The 20,362-nt window shown below is 46.9% G+C and overlaps 1 protein-coding gene across 1 annotated transcript in view; it reads right to left on the reverse strand.

The window, feature by feature from the left end:
* PCMTD1 (protein-L-isoaspartate (D-aspartate) O-methyltransferase domain containing 1) overlaps nucleotides 1-20,362 on the reverse strand; it is a 101,305-nt gene that overhangs the window by 51,999 nt on the left and 28,944 nt on the right. The window contains exon 2 of the mRNA XM_063923705.1: nucleotides 15,503-15,933. Within this exon, the coding sequence (XP_063779775.1) occupies nucleotides 15,503-15,809 (307 nt within the window). The 5' untranslated portion in view covers nucleotides 15,810-15,933. The remainder of the gene's footprint in view (nucleotides 1-15,502; nucleotides 15,934-20,362) is intronic.

Genomic DNA, 20,362 nt, shown 5'->3' on the forward strand with positions numbered 1-20,362 from the left:
GAGTCCATAAGGATCTTCTCGCCGAGATAGACATGGCATTGGCCCTAGAAGCTAGCAGTCCCTCATAAATAAGACTGCATCTTTAATATGGGCTAGAGTTAAGAATATAGTATCCTTATCCATATTATCAAATTGATCTGTCAGCTCATCTGTCCAAGCTGCAATTGCGCTACACACCCATGCCGACGCAATTGTATGAGAATAAATACACTTTAAGGTAGTTTCTTGCCTGCGATCTGCAGGGTCCTTAAGGGCCGCTGTGTCAGGAGACAGCGCCACTTTCTTGGACAAGCGCGTCAGGGCCTTGTCCACAGTGGGGGGTGATTCCCAAATCTCCCTGTCCTGCTTAGGGAAGGGGTATGCCATATAAATTCTTTTGGGGATCTGCGGTCTCTTTTCCGGAGTCTCCCAAGCTTTTCCAAAGAAATCATTTAATTCATGAGATGTGGGAAAATTAATAATATGTTTCTTTCCCTTAAACATGTGTACCCTTGTGTCGGGGACCGAGAGTTCATCCTCAATATGCAACACATCCCTTATTGCCACAATCATACACTGAATGGTTTTAGTCACCCTAGGGTGCAATTTTACTTCGTCATAGTCGACACTGGAATCAGAATCCGTGTCGGTAGTAGTGTCTTGTGTTAAGGGACGCTTTTGAGACCCCGACGGGCCTTGTGAGTCGGTCCAATCAGAGGATTGACCCCCTGATGTCCCCCCCTAATTCAGCCTTATCAAGCATTTTATGTAAAGATGCCACACTTGCATTCAACATATGCCACATGTCCATCCATTCCGGAGTCGGCACAACAGACGGGGACACACCACTCATTTGCTCCACCTCCTCCTTGGAGAAGCCTTCCGCTTCAGACATGTCGACACCACGTACCGACACCCCACATACACAGGGATTAACCTACAAGGGGACAAAACCCCAACCAGGCCCTTAGAAGAGACAGAGAGAGGGTATGCCAGCACTTAATAACACTGTGGAAAAATATGACCAGATAGCGCTTTTTTATATAATAATATTCCAATTCCCACTCACTGCGTCGCCAATGTGCCCCCCTCCTCTTTTTTCCAGCCTGTGAAGTTCAGCTGGGGAGAGACCAGGGAGCCAGCGTTCAGCATGCAGCTTCTGTGGAGAAAATGGCGCTGGTTAGTGCTGAGGATCAAGCCCCGCCCACCCGACGGCGGGCTTCGATCCCAGTGCTTTTTTAATTAAAATGGCGGGGGATTCTTGCCTCCGCAGCCTAATCCATCTTAACATGCCCAGAAGTGAGGAATATTGCTGCCCAGGGCGCCCCCCCAGCGCCCTGCACCCTTCAGTGCTGCTCTGTGTGTGTATAGTGGGAGCAATGGCGCGCAGCTTACTGCTGCGCGCCTTACCTCATGAAGATCTGATGTCTTCTGCCGCCTGATGTCTTCTGCCTTCTCATACTCACCCGGCTTCTATCTTCGGCATCTGTGAGGACGGCGGCGCGGCGCGGCTCCGGGACGAACCCCAGGTGACACCTGTGTTCCGGCACCCTCTGGAGCTAATGGTGACCAGTAGCCTAGAAACAGAGCCCAACCGTAAAAGCCAGCCCTGCTTCTCTCTCCTCAGTCCCACGATGCAGGGAGCCTGTTGCCAACAGGACTCCCTGAAAATAAAAAAACTAACAAAATTCTTTTAAAACAGAAAACTCTGGAGAGCTCTATGCAGTGTACCCTTTCTCCTCTGGGCACAGAATCTAACTGAGGTCTGGAGGAGGGGCATAGAGGAAGGAGCCAGTGCACACTCATAATCAAAGTTCTTTTTAGGTGCCCTATCTCCTGCGGAGCCCGTCTATACCCCATGGTCCTTACGGAGTCCCCAGCATCCTCTAGGACGTAAGAGGGAAAAAAAAAAAAACCAACAACCACCACAAAACCCTGATTCATGCCCTTTACAATTTTTGGCATTTTCCCTCCTTATAATAATGCCTCTTACACATTATGCAACACACCGTGATGCCGCTTACACATTATTCCACACCGTAATGCCCATTACACGTTATGCCACACACAGTAACACCCACTACACATTATGCCATACACTGTAATGCCCATTAGACATTATGCCACATACAGTTATGCCAGACACAATTTTTTCTCCACACACAATAAGGTCCCCTACAAATTATGCCCCGCATAAAGGATTCTAATTACTTTTAAATTACTTTCTCGTTGCCAGGGGTTTAATGCTCGTTACCAAGGGTTTTAAGCTCGTTATCAGGCGTTTCATGCTCTGGGTTCCAAGCTCAATGCCAGGGGTTTCCTGCTCAATACCAAAGGTTTCATGCTGTGGGTTCCATGCTCATTGCTAGGGGTTTACATGGGAGAAAATGCATTTCTGCATCTTCTCCTGCCGCCAGCATTTCCTGAGCTTTCCGACGCTAGAGGTAATAAATGACCTCTAGCGTCTGTCTCCGTTGCTCTCCTCCAGATGCTAGAGGTCAAGTAGAACCTCTAGCATCTGTCTCCCTCTTTGGTGTCGGCTGCAGCAGGTGCCCACGCAGCCCACGGCTCCTGCTGCAGCCGGTGTGCGGGTTGGGGACAGGCCCACAGGCCGCGGCACACCAGGCAATCACCTGCTTACCCACACTTAAAACTGCTCCTGATGGCTGTGTAACATAATCAAAATAAGCATCTACTATAGGGACTGCGAGTCTGCAAATACCAAGAAACCACATAGGTTTATATCTTACACCTTATTAGTGCGAGTCCCTGTGAAAGTCTGAGATGATGGTAAAATTGCTTCTGGCATCAGACAAAAATATGTCAACATGATGAGAAGTGAGATATAATAGGATTTTAATTACCTACCGGTAAATCCTATTCTCGTAGTCCGTAGGAGGATACTGGGGTCCACAATAGTACCATAGGGTATAGACTGGTCCACTAGGAGCCATGGGCACTTTAAGAATTTGGTAGTGTAGGCTGGCTCCCCCCTCAATGCCCCTCCTACCAGACTAGAGACGTAACTAGGGTAGGGCGAGTGGGGCACGTGCCCTGGGCGCCTTGGCAGGCCCAGGAGATGGGGGCGTCGGCGGCGGCCAGGGCATCATGCCCCACTCGCCCCTGTCACGCCGAAATGTGAGGGGAGGAGAGCGCAGCGTCTCTCCCTCCCCTCACCGACGCTGTGTCCGGTCTCCGGCGGCGTTAGCCAATCAGAGCTTGCGGACCGGCTCCTGATTGGCTAGCGAACCGGCGCCACACAGCCGCCGGAGACATGGAGCGGTGAGGGGCAGGAGAGGCCCTGCGCTGCGCTCTCCTCCCCTCACATAGCAGTGGTGAGTGAGTGACTGACGGGGGGGGGGGGGGGGAGGAGAGTTGTGTAACTGGCACTGTGGGACAATGTAACTGGCACTGTGGTGCAATGTAACTGGCACTGTGCGGCACTTTCAGTGGCCACACCCCAGTTTGGACAGGCCTGTCTTAGAGGAAAGCAGGGATGACTCCGCATCAGTCAAAATTGGATACAGGTAATAGAATGAAACCAGCATTCACAAATTGTATGCCTGATTGCTCATTGGTTCAGTCTGCTGGTGGTGCACCAAAAAAGTCAGTAATCAATTGAAGATATGAAACAAAAAGAAAAGAAAAAAAAAGACTACTTTTGGTTGGTGCACTCTTAGAAGAAAGACGTATGTCAATGGGTATATAGTAGAGATCGTAAATTATAACTTTTTATAAATTATTAACAATAAAATATAGTCCCTTAATAAGAAGAAAATTAGTTATAAATTAACCAGTTAATTAGTTATAAATTAACCAGACCAGGGGACAGTAGGGTTGCTATATACCCAGAGATTGGAAACAGATTATAGAAAAAGGGTTACTTATTATATTGGTGCCTGAGGGGGCACCCTAGGATACCTATAACCTATGTGTACAGAGAATGGGAACAGGTTTTAGAAAAAAGGATATATTCTTATATTGGTGCCTGTGGAGGCACCCTTGAGCATCTATAGCTAATTGTAGATTGTAATAAATCCCAAAAATTTAGCTAAATACGAAAAATACTAAAACCCTCAAAGGGGTGGTGAATCTGGAGAAGCTGGAATGATAGTGAGTGAGCTAGGGGTAAATCGGTGAGACATTGGGTTAGTACCATAAGTAGGTATTAGAAAAGAAAAAAGGAAAAGAGGGGAGTGAGGGAAAAGAATAACTGGAATTGTAGAGAGGGATTGTAAGGTGCGGGTGATTAGTACCGACTCTGACTCAGTATATCTGGGATAGTGGCGAAGCATTAAAACAAGATATAGTATATATTGGTTGCGCATACAATCAATTTGAGGACTTTCACTAGGGGATTTCATTACAGTCACCACTGCTGCCCCCTTTTTTTCACACTGACATTCATCAGTAACTGGTTAATTTATAACTAATTCATTTTCTTCTTATTAAGGGACTATATTTTATTGTTAATAATAAAATAAGAATTTACTTACCGATAATTCTATTTCTCGTAGTCCGTAGTGGATGCTGGGGACTCCGTAAGGACCATGGGGAATAGCGGCTCCGCAGGAGACTGGGCACATCTAAAGAAAGCTTTAGGACTATCTGGTGTGCACTGGCTCCTCCCCCTATGACCCTCCTCCAAGCCTCAGTTAGGATACTGTGCCCGGACGAGCGTACACAATAAGGAAGGATTTTGAATCCCGGGTAAGACTCATACCAGCCACACCAATCACACTGTACAACTTGTGATCTGAACCCAGTTAACAGCATGATAACAGAGGAGCCTCTAGAAAAGATGGCTCACTACAGCAATAACCCGATTTTTTGGTAACAATAACTATGTACCAGTATTGCAGACAATCCGCACTTGGGATGGGCGCCCAGCATCCACTACGGACTACGAGAAATAGAATTATCGGTAAGTAAATTCTTATTTTCTCTAACGACCTAAGTGGATGCTGGGGACTCCGTAAGGACCATGGGGATTATACCAAAGCTCCCAAACGGGCGGGAGAGTGCGGATGACTCTGCAGCACCAAATGAGAGAACTCCAGGTCCTCCTCAGCCAGGGTATCAATTTTGTAGAATTTTACAAACGTATTTGCTCCTGACCAAGTAGCTGCTCGGCAAAGTTGTAAAGCCGAGACCCCTCGGGCAGCCGCCCAAGATGAGCCCACCTTCCTTGTGGAGTGGGCATTTACAGATTTTTGGCTGTGGCAGGCCTGCCACAGAATGTGCAAGCTGAATTGTACTACAAATCCAACGAGCAATAGTCTGCTTAGAAGCAGGAGCACCCAGCTTGTTGGGTGCATACAGGATAAACAGCGAGTCAGTTTTCCTGACTCCAGCCGTCCTGGAAACATATTTTCAGGGCCCTGACAACGTCTAGCAACTTGGAGTCCTCCAAGTCCCTAGTAGCCGCAGGCACCACAATAGGTTGGTTCAGGTGAAACGCTGAAACCACCTTAGGGAGAAACTGAGGACGAGTCCTCAATTCCGCCCTGTCCGAATGGAAAATCAGATAAGGGCTTTTACAGGATAAAGCCGCCAATTCTGACACGCGCCTGGCCCAGGCCAGGGCCAACAGCATGACCACTTTCCATGTGAGATATCTTAACTCCACAGATTTAAGTGGTTCAAACCAATGTGACTTTTGGAACCCAAAAACTACATTGAGATCCCAAAGTGCCACTGGAGGCACAAAAGGAGGCTGTATATGCAGTACCCCTTTTACAAACGTCTGAACTTCAGGGACTGAAGCTAGTTCTTTTTGGAAGAAAATTGACAGGCCGAAATTTGAACCTTAATGGACCCCAATTTCAGGCCCATAGACACTCCTGTTTGCAGGAAATGTAGGAATCGACCCAGTTGAAATTTCCTCCGTCTGGCCTTACTGGCCTCGCACCACGCAACATATTTTCGCCAAATGCGGTGATAATGTTTTGCGGTTACATCCTTCCTGGCTTTGATCAGGATAGGGATGACTTCATCCGGAATGCCTTTTTTCCTTCAGGATCCGGCGTTCAACCGCCATGCCGTCAAACGCAGCCGCGGTAAGTCTTGGAACAGACAGGGTCCTTGCTGGAGCAGGTCCCTTCTTAGAGTTAGAGGCCACGGATCCTCCGTGAGCATCTCTTGAAGTTCCGGTTACCAAGTCCTTCTTGGCCAATCCGGAGCCACGAATATAGTGCTTACTCCTCTCCATCTTATCAATCTCAGTACCTTGGGTATGAGAGGCAGAGGAGGGAGCACATACACTGACTGGTACACCCACGGTGTTACCAGAGCGTCTACAGCTATTGCCTGAGGGTCCCTTGACCTGGCGCAATACCTGTCGAGTTTTTCCCAACGGTTTATAATCATGTGGAAGACTTCTGGGTGAAGTCTCCGCTCTCCCGGGTGGAGGTCGTGCTGAGGAAGTCTGCTTCCCAGTTGTCCACTCCCGGAATGAATACTGCTGACAGTGCTATCACATGATTTTCCGCCCAGCGAAGAATCCTTGCAGCTTCTGCCATTGCCCTCCTGCTTCTTGTGCCACCCTGTCTGTTTACGTGGGTGACTGCCGTGATGTTGTCCAACTGGATCAACACCGGCTGACCTTGAAGCAGAGGTCTTGCTAAGCTTAGAGCATTGTAAATGGCCCTTAGCTTCAGGATATTTATGTGAAGTGATGTCTCCAGGCTTGACCATAAGCCCTGGATATTCCTTCCCTGTGTGACTGCTCCCCAGCCTCGCAGGCTGGCATCCGTGGTCATCAGGACCCAGTCCTGAATGCCGAATCTGCGGCCCTCTAGAAGATGAGCACTCTGCAACCACCACAGGAGGGACACCCTTGTCCTTGGTGACAGGGTTATCCGCTGATGCATCTGAAGATGCAACCCGGACCATTTGTCCAGCAGGTCCCACTGGAAAGTTCTTGCGTGGAATCTGCCGAATAGGATTGCTTCGTAGGAAGCCACCATTTTACCCAGAACCCTTGTGCATTGATGTACTGAGACTTTGTTCGGTTTTAGGAGGTTCCTGACTAGCTCGGATAACTCCCTGGCTTTCTCCTCCGGGAGAAACACCTTTTTCTGGACTGTGTCCAGGATCATCCCTAGGAACAGAAGACAAGTCGTCGGAACCAGCTGCGATTTTGGAATATTGAGAATCCAATCGTGCTGCCGCAACACTACCTGCGATAGTGCTACACCGACCTCCAACTGTTCCCTGGATCTTACCCTTATCAGGGAATCGTCCAAGTAAGGGATAACTAAAATTCCCTTCCTTCGAAGGAATATCATCATTTCGGCCATTACCTTGGTAAAGACCCGGGGTGCCGTGGACCATCCATACGGCAGCGTCTGAACTGATAGTGACAGTTCTGTACCATAAACCTGAGGTACCCTTGGTGAGAAGGGTAAATTTTGACATGAAGGTAAGCATCCTTGATGTCCCGAGACATCATGTAGTCCCCTTCTTCCAGGTTCGCAATCACTGCTCTGAGTGACTCAATCTTGAATTTGAACCTCTGTATGTAAGTGTTCAAAGATTTTAGATTTAGAATCGGTCTCACCGAGCCGTCCGGCTTCGGTACCACAACAGTGTGGAATAATACCCCGTACCCTGTTGCAGGAGGGGTACCTTGATTATCACCTGCTGGGAATACAGCTTGTGAATGGCTTCCAAAACTGTCTCCCTGTCAGAAGGAGACATCGGTAAAGCCGACTTTAGGAAACGGCGAGGGGGAGACGTCTCGAATTCTAATTTGCACCCCTGAGATATCACCTGAAGGATCCAGGGGTCTACTTGCGAGTAAGCCCACTGCGCGCTGAAATTCATTGAGACGGGCCCCCCACCGTGCCTGATTCTGCTTGTAAAGCCCCAGCGTCATACTGAGGGCTTGGCAGAGGCGGGAGAGGGTTTCTGTTCCTGGGAACTGGCTGATTTCTGCAGCCTTTTTCCTCTCCCTCTGTCACGGGGCAGAAATGAGAAACCTTTTGCCCGCTTGTCCACGAAAAGACTGCGCCTGATAATACGGCGTCTTCTCATGTTGAGAGGCGACCTGGGGTACAAACGTGGATTTCCCAGCTGTTGCCGTGGCCACCAGGTCTGAAAGACAGACCCCAAATAACTCCTCCCCTTAATAAGGCAATACTTCCAAATGCCGTTTGGAATACGCATCACCTGACCACTGACGTGTCCATAACCCTCTACTGGTAGAAATGGACAACACACTTAAACTTGATGCCAGTCGGCAAATATTCCGCTGTGCATCACGCATATATAGAATGCATCTTTTAAATGCTCTATAGGCAAAAATATACTGTCCCTATCTAGGGTATCAATATTTTCAGTCAGGGAATCCGACCACGCCAAGCCAGCACTGCACATCCAGGCTGAGGCGATTGCTGGTCGCAGTATAACACCAGTATGTGTGTAAATACATTTTAGGATACCCTCCTGCTCTCTATCAGCAGGATCCTTAAGGGCGGCCATCTCAGGAGAGGGTAGAGCCCTTACAAGCGTGTGAGCGCTTTATCCACCCTAGGGGGTGTTTCCCAACGCACCCTAACCTCTGGCGGGAAAGGATATAATGCCAATAACATTTTAGAAATTATCAGTTGTTATCGGGGGGAAACCACGCATCATCACACACCTCATTTAATTTCTCAGATTCAGGAAAACTACAGGTAGTTTTTCCTCACCGAACATAATACCCCTTTTTGGTGGTACTCGTATTTCAGAAATGTGTAAAACATTTTTCATTGCCTCAATCATGTAACGTGTGGCCCTACTGGAAGTTACATTTGTCTCTTCACCGTCGACACTGGAGTCAGTATCCGTGTCGGCGTCTATATCTGCCATCTGAGGTAACGGGCGCTTTAGAGCCCCTGACGGCCTATGAGACGTCTGGACAGGCACAAGCTGAGTAGCCGGCTGTCTCATGTCAACCACTGTCTTTTATACAGAGCTGACACTGTCACGTATTCTTCCAACAGTTCATCCACTCAGGTGTCGACCCCCTAGGGGGTGACATCACTATTACAGGCAATCTGCTCCGTCTCCACATCATTTTTCTCCTCATACATGTCGACACAAACGTACCGACATACAGCACACACACAGGGAATGCTCTGATAGAGGACAGGACCCCACTAGCCCTTTGGGGAGACAGAGGGAGAGTTTGCCAGCACACACCAGAGCGCTATATATATATATATATATATATATATATATATACAGGGATAACCTTATATAAGTGTTTTTCCCTTTATAGCTGCTGTATGTTTAATACTGCGCGTAATTTGTGCCCCCCCTCTCTTTTTTAACCCTTTCTGTAGTGTAGTGACTGCAGGGGAGAGACAGGGAGCTTCCCTCCAACAGAGCTGTGAGGGAAAATGGCGCCAGTGTGCTGAGGAGATAGGCTCCGCCCCCTTTTCGGCGGCCTTATCTCCCGTTTTTCTACGTATTCTGGCAGGGGTTAAATGCATCCATATAGCCCAGGAGCTATATGTGATGCATTTTTTTGCCATCCAAGGTGTTTTTTATTGCGTCTCAGGGCGCCCCCCCCAGCGCCCTGCACCCTCAGTGACCGGAGTGTGAAGTGTGCTGAGAGCAATGGCGCACAGCTGCAGTGCTGTGCGCTACCTTGTAGAAGACAGGACGTCTTCTGCCGCCGATTTTCCGGACCTCTTCTGCCTTCTGGCTCTGTAAGGGGGCCGGTGGCGCGGCTCTGGGACCCATCCAGGCTGGGCCTGTGATCGTCCCTCTGGAGCTAATGTCCAGTAGCCTAAGAAGCCCAATCCACTCTGCATGCAGGTGAGTTCGCTTCTTCTCCCCTTAGTCCCTCGATGCAGTGAGCCTGTTGCCAGCAGGTCTCACTGAAAATAAAAAACCTAAACTAAAACTTTCACTAAGAAGCTCAGGAGAGCCCCTAGTGTGCACCCTTCTCGTTCGGGCACAAAGATCTAACTGAGGCTTGGAGGAGGGTCATAGGGGGAGGAGCCAGTGCACACCAGATAGTCCTAAAGCTTTCTTTAGATGTGCCCAGTCTCCTGCGGAGCCGCTATTCCCCATGGTCCTTACGGAGTCGCCAGCATCCACTTAGGACGTTAGAGAAAAGTTATATTTTACGATCTCTACTATATACACACTGACATACGTCTTTCTTCTAAGAGTGCACCAACCAAAAGTCTTCTCTCCTTTTCTTTTGTTCTTGTCTTAGAGGAAGCAGAACCGGGGTTCTGTTCCTGTGAACCTGCAGTTGCTGGTTTTCTGGGTTTACCTCTATTGCCTTTGAAGGCCGTAAAAGGAAACTTTGGGTTTGTTTTTAAACTTCGCTGTCCGAAAGGACTGCAGAGTTGGAGCAGTAGGATTTTCTAGCTGGGAGAGCTGTGGAAGGAAGGTATGTAGACTTACCCGCCGTAGCCTTGGATATCCAGGTATCCAGTTCATCTCCAAAAAGGGCTTCACCTGTGAAAGGCAGGCTTTCCACGCCTTTCCTGGAGTCTGCATCCGCAGTCCACTGGCGTAGCCACAAGCCCTTGCATGTGTACTGTAATGGTCTCCCCTATACATAATCCAGGGAATTGCCCTTTGCAGCCATTTATTCAAATTAGCCTGTATGGGTTGAGTTGTATTCTGCAAATACACGTTTTAGGTCTGCTATTGATTTTAATCAAAATGTTTAAAACAATTTAATAAAGCAGCATATTAGTAAAGAGATTATCTCCTCTTGATACCCAGCCTGCCCAGGATTTCATCTGCAAAATGCCTGGCCCCATAAGCATCCTGTGGGACCAAGATGGCTAACTCACCAGCTGTGTATCACGAATTTAATGTGGTTTGTACATCGTATATTACCTGCGGTACCTACAATTTCATATGTTGTAGTGCAAGCTTTATGTCACGATCCGGGTATCTGGACACCATTACTTGCCTTTTAGATGCCTTCTGAAGCTGGCTCAGCGTTCCAGGGCCGGATCTCATCTGTGTTCCTGATGTCCACACTCTGCATATCCCTCCTGTCACTCTGAGATGCTGTCAAAATGGCGCCATGTTTGAACCTAGTGTGGCGTCTCCCGTCCTCCGCGGCCTCCGCCGCCGCTCCTGTGTTCCAGTATGAGGTTGTCAGAGTGGTGCCCCATGCCTGCCGCGGCCTCCGTTGTCGTCCATGTGTCTCAGTGTGCAGTTGTCAGTTTGGCGTCTCCTGTCCTCCGCGGCCGGCGCCGCCATTGCTGCTATGTTTCCACATGGTTTTCCAAACCAACTTTCCCTCCAGTACTAACATGGGCGCAGCCATGTTTGTTCCAATCACATGTTCAATCTCCACCAATCCGCTGCACTGTGAATCTGCATGGTTGGCCAGCCAATGCCTGCCTTGCAGCAGGTATAAGTATCCTGTGCCTGAACCAGGAAATGGTCAGTGCTTTGAATGTCAAACCTTGTTCCAGTCTCTCTCTCCTGTGGTTGTTTCTCCAGGTTCCAGCTCCTGTCTCCAGCAGCCACTACGAGACCCGCACCTGCCTTCCATCCTGCGGTGCAGCCTGACTCTGCAGCCCTCGTGGCTATTCCAGCTTCCAGCTATTAACCTATCTGCTTCCAGTAGTATCCAGTTTCCTTAAAGTGCCGGTGTTATTCCAGCAGATCCCTACTTCCCAGCAGTATCCACTACCACCGGTAACCTCTTGTCAACTCTTCTGTTTCTACGCTCCCTAGCATCTTACAGTATCCACTCCGTGTCTTCATCACCTGGCTGGTTCCATCCAGCATCCACTCCATGTCTTCATCACCTGGCTGGTTCCACCCAGCATCCACTCCGTGTCTTCATCACCTGGCTGGTTCCATTCAGCATCTACTCCGTGTCTCTACCACCTGGCTGATTCCATCCAGTATCTACAACAGTCTGTTCAAGTTACCAACTACATCTATACTTCTACTGGCGTGTTCCTCGGCTATCTTCACTACTACAGCCAAGCCTGGTAAGGTTATTCCATCAAAGGACTTTAACATCTATTCCTCCACCTACCAGTGCTCTGTGATACCTCTCATGGTTATAAGTGATCCAGGAACTGTATTATTTGCCATTTGCTTTTATCAACTGTGAATACTGTTGTTTCTACACGGAGTCTGTTAATAAAACTTTTATTAACTTTTAACCTGGTTGTCATGGTCACACCTTCGGGTAATCCTTCTACACTTACATGCCCAGGGGTCTGATTAAACCTCCCAAGTTTAATTTCATTTCAGCCCCTACAACTGAGGCTTCCTCCTGTCAACCTAAACCCTCAGTTGTGACAGTTTATCATACAGTATCTCCACTTACTGCTTACCAAACCCTTTGTAATCCTACAGTATGTATTGGGCCAGAGGGCTGCCTCACCTGGTACTCTTATGGGAGTGATGAACAAACTGTGGATCAAGCTGGGCAACCTGTTTGTGTATTTTTAATTGTAACTATGTTAATTTGGGATACATACGAAATCCCGGTTGACAGGATGCCGGCTGTCACTATACTGACAGCGGCATTCCATCTGCTGAAAATCCCGAAAGCGAGCTCGCGGTGTATCGGGCCTAGGGACTTGCAGCGCTCGCCACAGGTCAGGATTCTGGTGGTGGCATCCTGAACGGCAGGATCCCGACAGCCGGTAAACTGACTACATCTCCATGCATTGCTCATGGCACCCACTGTGATCTATGTAGTGTACCCAATACAGCTTTTTAGCCTGTATGTATCTTGTATATCCCCAAAGTGTAATCACAGCTCTGTGTGTTGCTCATCCCACTCATTGTAATCTTTACAGTGCATCCAAGAAGGGTGCCTTGCCTTGTAATTTTGTGGATGGGGAGAAATTATTCTGTGGGTACAATGACATTTATATTACACGTTTTATTCACCTACTTTGACTACTGAAGTGCACCTAAAGTGGCTCCCTACTATAACAAATACGCACATGGATCCGAGGAGCAACTCATACTGTAGGATTTGCCAAACCTGTACAAAGGACAGTCTCTACCGTGCCGGGGGTGTTTATCAGAGACCCCGTCAAGAAGGTTTGGGCTTCGCTGCGGCGACCCAAAGGTTGTGTCCCTCTGTCTGGGTTCCTAATTACGGGGCTGATATACACTGGGGCTAGTGTAGAAATATGCCACGGGGTGTTTAACACGCAGGCAACTGACAACAAACAGGGTTGGAACTGGACGGATAAGTAAGGAACAGGTATGGAGTCAAGGGCACAAATGGGATGGCGAAACCGGGAAAGGAGCACGGGGAAGGCAGGATCCAGGAATTAGATGCACAAGCACAACTCTGGACGCACAAGGCTAAACACTGAAGTACGGTATTAGAGCCTATACTCTTGCATTGTTCAGTGCTCAGCGAATCCCTTTTATAGGGAGGAGATTGAAAACGTGCGCCGAATGTGATGTCACGTTTGACTGGTCTATCCCTTTAAATTTTCACAGAACGCCATGTGTCCCTATGGGAACCGTAGTCCCCCCCTGAAAAAAAAAAAAAAAAAGCTACAGCCTGAGGACAAATCTGTGGCCTCAGCAGTGGGCGCCGGAGACTCCTTTTCCACTGCCGACCAGGACCCCAGCGCTGCCGGACCTGGTATGGAACATGGTTAATATTGTGAAAATTAAAAGCAATGTGTCCTTTAAAAAAAAAAAGTTCTATGTAAATAAAAAACATTATTAAATTAGTATATTAATAGTGATTGAAAACAGGAAGATAGGCCTTCCCCTGCAGCCCCCCGATCCCTCCTGGTTTATGACCTTTTTAGCTAAAGCACTTTACTTTTATTCTTCACTAAGCTTCACCCATTGCCCAAAGGTTATTGACTTAGAACTGGATCCGATTGCATAACTCAGAGGATGATGAATTTAATACTGGAGGATAGGAGGAGATTATCACAATCCTGACTAAATTCCTCATGTCTTGTGACTTACCTCTGCCATCACTCCTGCAGTTCAGTCTATCCTGCATGCTGGGTTAAGGCCAGCACACCAGTTCCAAGTATGTTCTGCTTTGCCAAGTTCATTACCCGAGACGTCTGTTCAGAATACAAGCTGCAGTCTGTGTTACTTGCTGCTGAAACTCCTGATTACTCACACAGGGGAGTACTCACTGAGGTGGCTAATCTGCAGGATCCTGTGTTCAGCAGCTGGTCTCACTACCCATTGTGCCTAGCTGTCAGTGAAGTCTGTACATGCTGTCCCTGCACAGTGCTCTCAGCATTTAGTGTATGAGTGATTCTCTTCACAGAGCTCCACTTCACTCTGTATCCTGGACACAGCCATGTTGGATTCAGCCAGCTGACTCTCCATAGCCAATCTAGACGCTGCTCTAATACCAGCTGACCACAGCATCCAATAACCTAATGCTCAGCCCTATAAGGTCCACTTCCTGACTGGCTCAAAACGCTAGTACAACATCGCTTCTGTTGAAGTTACAGCTTTGTGCTGAGCTCCCTGGTACTCTGTATCTGTATGGACCCAGTCCGCTCAATTCCAGTTCCAGTCTGGTTAATGCTAATCTCCAGTTACCACTATATTCCAGTCTGTCCTGTTAAAAGACTTGCTTCTAGTCACCTGCCTGTTCCGGTTACTGTCCCGGGTACAGTCCAGTTATCTCCCTGTTGCAGTCTGGCTCCAGTTACTATTCTGGTTCCAGTTCGGCTCCAGTTAGTATTCTGGCTCTAATTATTAGTCCGGTTCTACTCAAGTCACCATCTGGTTCCAGTCCAGCCACCATCTGGTTCCAGTTTCCTGTACAATTAAGCTATTTTCAGTTATATACACGTCTTCAGCTATCCACACACCTTGTGCTCCCGCTTCAGTACCCCATGCCTACCCAAGCTAGATCCAAATCTCAGGCATGACAGAGATTGTACGTGGCGTCTGACAATCATTGGTTTTGAGTTAATGTCAAGTGGTAGATACGAGAGGTTTGAGGGTAAATAAGTTTCTAAATTCATATGGCTGCGTTTGGGCATTGTGTGGGCTCTGCTGACTTTGAGTAAGTGGGAATCAGACCGTCTATGTGGTGAAACCTGAATGTTTTTTTGCCACATGTGGGACTTATTTGAAAGGGATATGGCATATCTTCAGATACACTAAATGTGATTTTTAATGTATTGCTTACAAAGCACATACAGCCCTTGAAGTATGTCAGCCTGTCAGTCATTGTTATAAAGCATTGAGATGTGTTTACTTCATGATTGCTATGGTCTATTGTAGTTTTAACATGCCAGTAAAATTTCCAATTACTGTACTACCTACAGCTCTTCGTTATTAAGTTAGTATGCAAACACTTACTATAATTTCCTTTAAATATGGTTTCATTATTAATCAAAACAATATAACATTTTAAAAAGCAGATTTTTCTTCTTTCAGCAACATAATTAGACTACAGTTTATGAAGCAGCTTCTATAAAATGCTGTATAGGGATTTTGAAAAATAGCTTATAACCAAAAAACAATTATCACAGCATCATTACGGATTTATATATTTTAAGAAAAACAAATCATTTACCTAAAATTAAGCCCACCATTGTACTTAAATATCCGGTTCCACTTCCAAGATTAAGGAAAGACAATCCCGGTTGAAGTTTTAGTGCCTCCATAACTTCAGAATAGATGCAAGGTGCAGACAAATGTATATTCCCATGTTTCCAAGCCAGGTCTTTATAAGCATTGTCCCTGTATCCTTCCAGGTAATACTCCCCTCGATCAATTGCTCGGAATGCCTGTTCTACCTTTTCAGTACGTATATATTGTGCCTCCTTTAGATTATCAATTAAATCATCATTGTCTTCCCCAGCGCTCACTGCTCCTCCCATGATACGTGAATAGTTTTAATTTATTTGAAAATACATTCGCTAAGGAAAATGGAAAGTAACAAAAGATCACCAACTTGCGTCTGTGCCCTTCTAGCAGGTCGTCAGTTCACCTGCCATATCTATCCTGAGGAGGAAACAGAATGAAAAGATTTGAGTTTCACCGACATAAATAGACCAGCATCATACTATAACAGAGGGGAAAAACCTTACTCACAGAACTGTAAACATAAATTCATGTTTTTACATATATGATTTGAATAGTGTGCGGAGAAAAATCAGTACAAAGCATATGCTAATGACAAATTTCAAACAGCCAGCTCAAAAGCTAATACATGTTAACAAGGAATATTCATAAAGTTGCAAAAGTTTTTTTATCCATACCAGCACAGACCCCATACCTAGGGTGTCATTAAGACCCAAACACAGCTGCGTGTCTGTATGAAGCGGCTACATTCGGGTGGTCTGCACACACGCACTGGCCACAGTGCGTGACCTTACACGTTGCATACAGTGTGTGTGACAGCTGTGGGCGTTCACGGGGCAGCAGCGGGTGAGGGCATGGCGAGCTGAACTAGGGCATTCCGGGAGCATTTTCAGGGTGGCTGCGTGACGTCGCAAACAGCCGCTCCGATTTTAAAAACAAATTGTGGTGGGCCACTGGACAGCGCAGCCTGGGGGGCAACCTTAGTTCGATGCGTCCACAATTTAATTGCGGATGCATCATGAGGCGGCACTACACATGCTGGGCGGCCCCCAGCATGTGAGGAGATGGACTCAGACCCATCTATTAAGACATTTAAGTACTATTACATTTTAAATGAAATTTAGAAAAAATATGCTATATGTTAACGCTTTAGAAGAGGGCGTACCATTGAGCTGGGTCAAAATGATCATCTCCTAGCAAACCACGTGTGTTACCATTTGATTTAATACTAAATTTCTAATCAAGTTTTAAATGCACACTAACCATGTTTTTTAACTTTTGTACATCTGTAAATATTAAAAGATAAAATTACAATATTAGTTTTAACAATCATGATGTGGTTAACACATCTACTTGCAGAGATGTCATTAAATAATGAGGAAATGGTAAGGGAAAGGAGTTAATGCAGACTAGGAAATGCTATTTAACACCTTAACTCAGTGGTTCTCAAATTGTGTGCCGTGGCACCCTAGGGTGCCGTGGGACACTTGCAGGGGTGCCTCAGGTTGGTGGTTCAGGACCAATTCAAACTATTTGTCAATGTAATAGGCAAATCCAGCGTTTAACAATACTTTGTGGTTCTTGCATCAGCATTAAGCCACCTTTCAAAGCAGCAAGATTAAAGACATAGGTTTCATAATATCATCTGAACTTGAAAATTGTAATAGTTTTTTTCTTTTGACTAGTTTTAATGGAACTCAAGAAATGTGTAGATAAAATATAGTAGCAAAACAAAGCATAAAAGATTTATCAAAATAGACAACCTACCGCATTAAATCAGAGCAGCAATAATTTGATTGAACACCAGACAATATTTACTAAGAGGAAACTTTTCTGTAGGTTTGTAGTTTAGCTCACCGCACGTCCCTGGTTTGCAGGTGCCAGCATGAGGAAGATTGTGCACATTACGTGTCCTCATATGGCTCTACCAGTATTTCTGTAGTGCACAGTGATATTGTCGGACTCTAAAGGTTCACATAATTTGATAGAGGAGACTTCCCATTTGATAAATGTTTATGCAAACCAGGATGGGAGAGATATTCCCCATTCCCTAGACTTCATAGTGTTTTATGCAGTGAAGTGCCCTCAACCCATGTTTTCCCCAACAAGTCATGTTTTATTTTTGTCTGTGGAAGCAGGTGGGATAATTACTGACCCACCAAAATAGATTAAATCACCTGTGCATGACTAAATAAATACATACATAGAGCATGAACTGTTGGCGGTACTTGAGGACTGGGGGTTGAGAACCCCTGGACTAGTGTACTGGGGTGGGGTGTTTAATGACCGTGTGCATGGCACAATCAGGGCTGCCATCAGAAATTGTTGAGCCCAGGACTGACAAAATAGGCAGGCTGCACTGTTGTTGCATAGGCTGTTGCAGTAGCCATGGGTGGGCCAACCTCTCTGTCCACACCTGTGACTCCAGTCCCTGCAAGGCCAAAAGCGTGACGTCTTCCACGTAAGACACTATCCTTCAACCTCCAGTAAAGGTTTAAACCAGTCCTGTTTGAAGAAACCGCAGAACCAACTGGAGATCCCAAGGTGCTGTAAGAGGCACAAAGGGAAGTTGGATATGAAGGATGCCCTTCAAGAACAATTGTACTTCCGGTAGAGAAGAAAATGGTTTCTGAAAGAAAACAGACAAGGCCGAAATCTGAACTTTTATGAAACCTAGGCGCAGACCCATGTCCACAGCCGACTGCAGGAACAGCAGTAAACATCTCAGATGAATTTCCACCACCGAATATCTTACTCACACACCAAGGGACATAATTCTTCCAACTACGATGGTAATGTTTCGATGTTACCACCTTCCCGGCTTGGATAATAGTTGGGATGAACTTGTCGGGAATCCCTTTCTGGCCTAGAATCAGCCGCTCAACTTCAGTGGTAAATCTTGATAAACGAACGGGAATTGTTGCAGAAGGTCCTCTCAAAGAGATAGAGGCTACAGATCTTCGCTTAGCTTCATTAGAAGATCTGCAAACTAGGCCCTTCTTGGCCACTCCGGAGCAATCAGGATTGCTTGAACTCTTTCCCTTTATTCTTTTGAGAACTCTTGGTATCAGAGAAATTGGAGGAAATAAGTATACCAGTTGGTATAACCACTTAGTTGTCAGTGTGTCAACCACCATAGCCTGTGGGACCCTCGACCTGGAACAATATCGCCTTATCTTCTTGTTTAGACGAGAGGCCATCATGTCAATTGCCAGCTGACTACTCCTGGAACGAAGTTTGCCGACAACGCCACAGCGTGGTTTTCCACCTAGAGAAGGATCCTGGACACTTCTGACATTGCCGCTCTGCTTTTCTTTCCGCCTTGTCGGTTTATGTACGTCACATTATCCGAATGAACCTGAATGGCCCGATTCTGAAGAAGAGGCCTGTAGAAGCACATTGTAGATTGCCCTGAGCTCCAGGATGTTTATGGGAAGGATGACGTCATGACTTGACAACCTTCCTTGAAACTGCACCCCCTGGGTGACTGCTCCCCAACCTCTGAGGCTTGCGTCAGTAGTTAACAGAATCCAATTCTGAATCCCGGACCTCCGACCCTTCACCAGGTGAAAAGTTTGTAACTACCACAGGAGAGAGATCCTGTCCTTTGGCCCAGACGAATCCTCTGATGCATGTGTAGATGCGGTCCGGGCCATTTGTCCAACAGATCCAGCAGGAAGGGCCTTGCATGATACCTTCCATACTGAATTGCCTCATAAGAGGCCACCATGTTCAAGACTGATGCACCGATGTACTGAGATTCTGGTCGGCTTCAAGACAGCCAGAACCATTACCATTGCCTTTTTCCGAGGGAAGGAACACCTTCTGAGACTTTGTGTCCAGGATCATTGCCAGGAAATTGAGCTTCTGCATTGGTACTAGGTGAGATTTTGGCAGGTCTAGAATCCACCCATGGTCCAGGAGTAATCTGGTTGTGAGACCAATGTTCTCCAACAACTGTTCCCTGGACATAGTCTTTATCAGAAGATCGTCCAGGTAAGGAATTATGTTCACTCCAAGTTTGCGGAGTAGCATCCTCATCTCTGCCATCACCTTCACCCCTCAGTGCCATGGAGAGACCAAAAGGCAGGGCCTGAAACTGGTAGTGACAGTCCTGCAGTGCAAACCGTAGCGCCGCTCTTTAGAGACTCCATCTCAAACTTGAACACTCGTAAGTATGGCTTCAATGACTTGAGATTTAGAATCGGTCTTACTGAACCATCCGGTTTCGCAACTACAAACAAGCTGGAATAGTTTTGTAGATGAGGTGGAACTGGAAAAATGACCTGAGTCAGTAACAGTTTCTAAATGGCTTCTTGTAAGGTTATACTTGTGTCCTGTGAAGTTGGTAAGCCTGATTTGAAGAATCTGTGAGGTGGGAGATCCTGGAACTCCAGCCTGCAGCCCTGGGATATTAGGTCTATGACCCAGGGAGCCTGGCAAGATCTCGTCCAGGCGTGACTGAAGAATTTTAGCCGGGCTCCCACCTTCCTTTCTTCCAGGCATGTTGGCACCCCCGTCATGCGGAAGGCTTCGAGGCAACAGAGCTGGAGCTCTGTTCCTGATAACCAACAGAGGTTGGTCTGCGTGGTTTTCCTCTAGCACCTCTGGCGGCACTAGAGGAAACTCTGGCCCTGCACCAAAACTTTGCCATCAGAAAGGACTGTAAGTTGTCCTGAGTAGGCCTTTCTAGACAGCAGAGCTGCAGAAGGAAGATAGGTAGATTTACCCGCAGTAGCTTGTGAAATCCACTAATTAAGTTCTTCGCCAAATAAGGCCTCACCTGAGAAAGGCAGGCCTTCCGCACCTTTTTTGGAGTCCGCGTCAGCAGTCCACCTACATAGCCATA

The sequence above is a fragment of the Pseudophryne corroboree genome, chromosome 5 (assembly GCF_028390025.1).
Source record: "Pseudophryne corroboree isolate aPseCor3 chromosome 5, aPseCor3.hap2, whole genome shotgun sequence".
Lineage (NCBI taxonomy): Eukaryota > Metazoa > Chordata > Amphibia > Anura > Myobatrachidae > Pseudophryne > Pseudophryne corroboree.